This window comes from Egretta garzetta, unplaced genomic scaffold, assembly GCF_000687185.1.
Source record: "Egretta garzetta isolate BGI_Z169 unplaced genomic scaffold, ASM68718v1 scaffold1159, whole genome shotgun sequence".
Lineage (NCBI taxonomy): Eukaryota > Metazoa > Chordata > Aves > Pelecaniformes > Ardeidae > Egretta > Egretta garzetta.
Window position 1 is genome coordinate 132,525 of NW_009260789.1, and position 1,322 is coordinate 133,846.

The window sequence follows — 1,322 nt, forward strand, 5'->3', positions numbered from 1 at the left end:
CTCGGGCAACGGCTCGGGCAGGATCACCCAGCCCCCAGGCTGGCAACGAGCTTCCAGGTTACCAGTTCAGGCTGCCTCACTGGTACCGACAAAAATCGCCCTCGAAAGGGGGCTGGGTGGCAGCACCGCGCATCTGTCGCGCACGTTGCGGCTGTAAAAGCTTTGCGGGCGTCTGTTTTGCTAGAGGAGGTGCAGGGAAATCAGCGACAGGTCAACTCTGGGAGTCCAAATGGAAAAAAAAAAAAAACCCCAACCCAGCTGTGCTGTAATACTGGAAATTTGAGAGTTGACTTCTAAACAGTTGACACCTAAAGATTTAAACCCGGATTTGCAGCGCTGCCCCCCCTAAACGCAGCGCCTGCTCTTGCGGGTGGGGGGTGCTGGCAAGACTCACCGCCCTTTTACCCTTCTCTCTGTCGTCTTTGGCAAGAGCGGGCGCCTCCGTAACCCGGCTATAGGGAGAATTAAAACAAGCCAACCAAAACCAAACCCCAACCCAAGCCCCCAAGCTTTCAAGGGCTGATCTCCAGTTTGAGATTAACAGGCCGAAGTGGAGGAGTCTGCGCAGTCGGCGTCTGGGATCTGGGAAATCGGGAGCCCGGAGAGCAGCTCAGCTGCCCAGGCAGCGGCTGACTCCTCAACACGAGCCAACTTGTGGCCCAGGATGCCAGAGGGGAAGGCTGGACCGCCACACCACCCAAATTTAGGTGTGTGACAGCCAGACAGGCAGGAATTTGGCCATCACATGAAAACTATTTGATTATCAGCTGATCTCCACGCCACGGGAAGTAAAATTCCCACAGGCTTGAAAATGGGACTACAGAGAAGGGTTTTCTTGTGCTTCATGGGGAAAATTGAATTCTTTTGGTATAAATGAGACATCTGTAAAGGATATGATACAACACAAAAGGCAAGGACAGGTTTGGATTCAGGAAAGGGGTGCAGGTAATCCCAAATCAAAGCTACAATCGCAAAGAGACAAGAGATTGTGCAGATGATGAGGCGGCCGTCGATCAAACGGAAATTTTCGACGTACTTGTACTTCTCGAGGAGAACCTGCCAGAGAGAAACACAGCCGAGTTTATTTTGTGCTTTTCATAGAATCATAGAATGTTTTGGGTTGGAAGGGACCCCCAGAGGTCACCCAGCCCAACCCCCCTGCAGGAGCAGGGACACCTTGAACCACATCAGGTTGCTCACAGCCCCGTCCAACCTGGCCTGGAATGGTCCCAGGGATGGGGCCTCCACCCCCTCTCTGGGCAACCCCTGCCAGGGTTTCACCACCCTCACTGGAAAGAATTTCTTCCTTAGATCCAGTCTAA

The 1,322-nt window shown here is 53.1% G+C and overlaps 1 protein-coding gene across 1 annotated transcript in view; it reads right to left on the reverse strand.

Annotated features, from left to right (window-relative positions):
- SPCS2 (signal peptidase complex subunit 2) overlaps window positions 1-1,322 on the reverse strand; it is a gene marked incomplete at its 5' end in the record, with an annotated part of 6,031 nt that overhangs the window by 3,517 nt on the left and 1,192 nt on the right. The window contains one exon of the mRNA XM_035901790.1: window positions 896-1,056. Coding sequence (XP_035757683.1) covers window positions 896-1,056 — 161 coding nt within the window. The remainder of the gene's footprint in view (window positions 1-895; window positions 1,057-1,322) is intronic.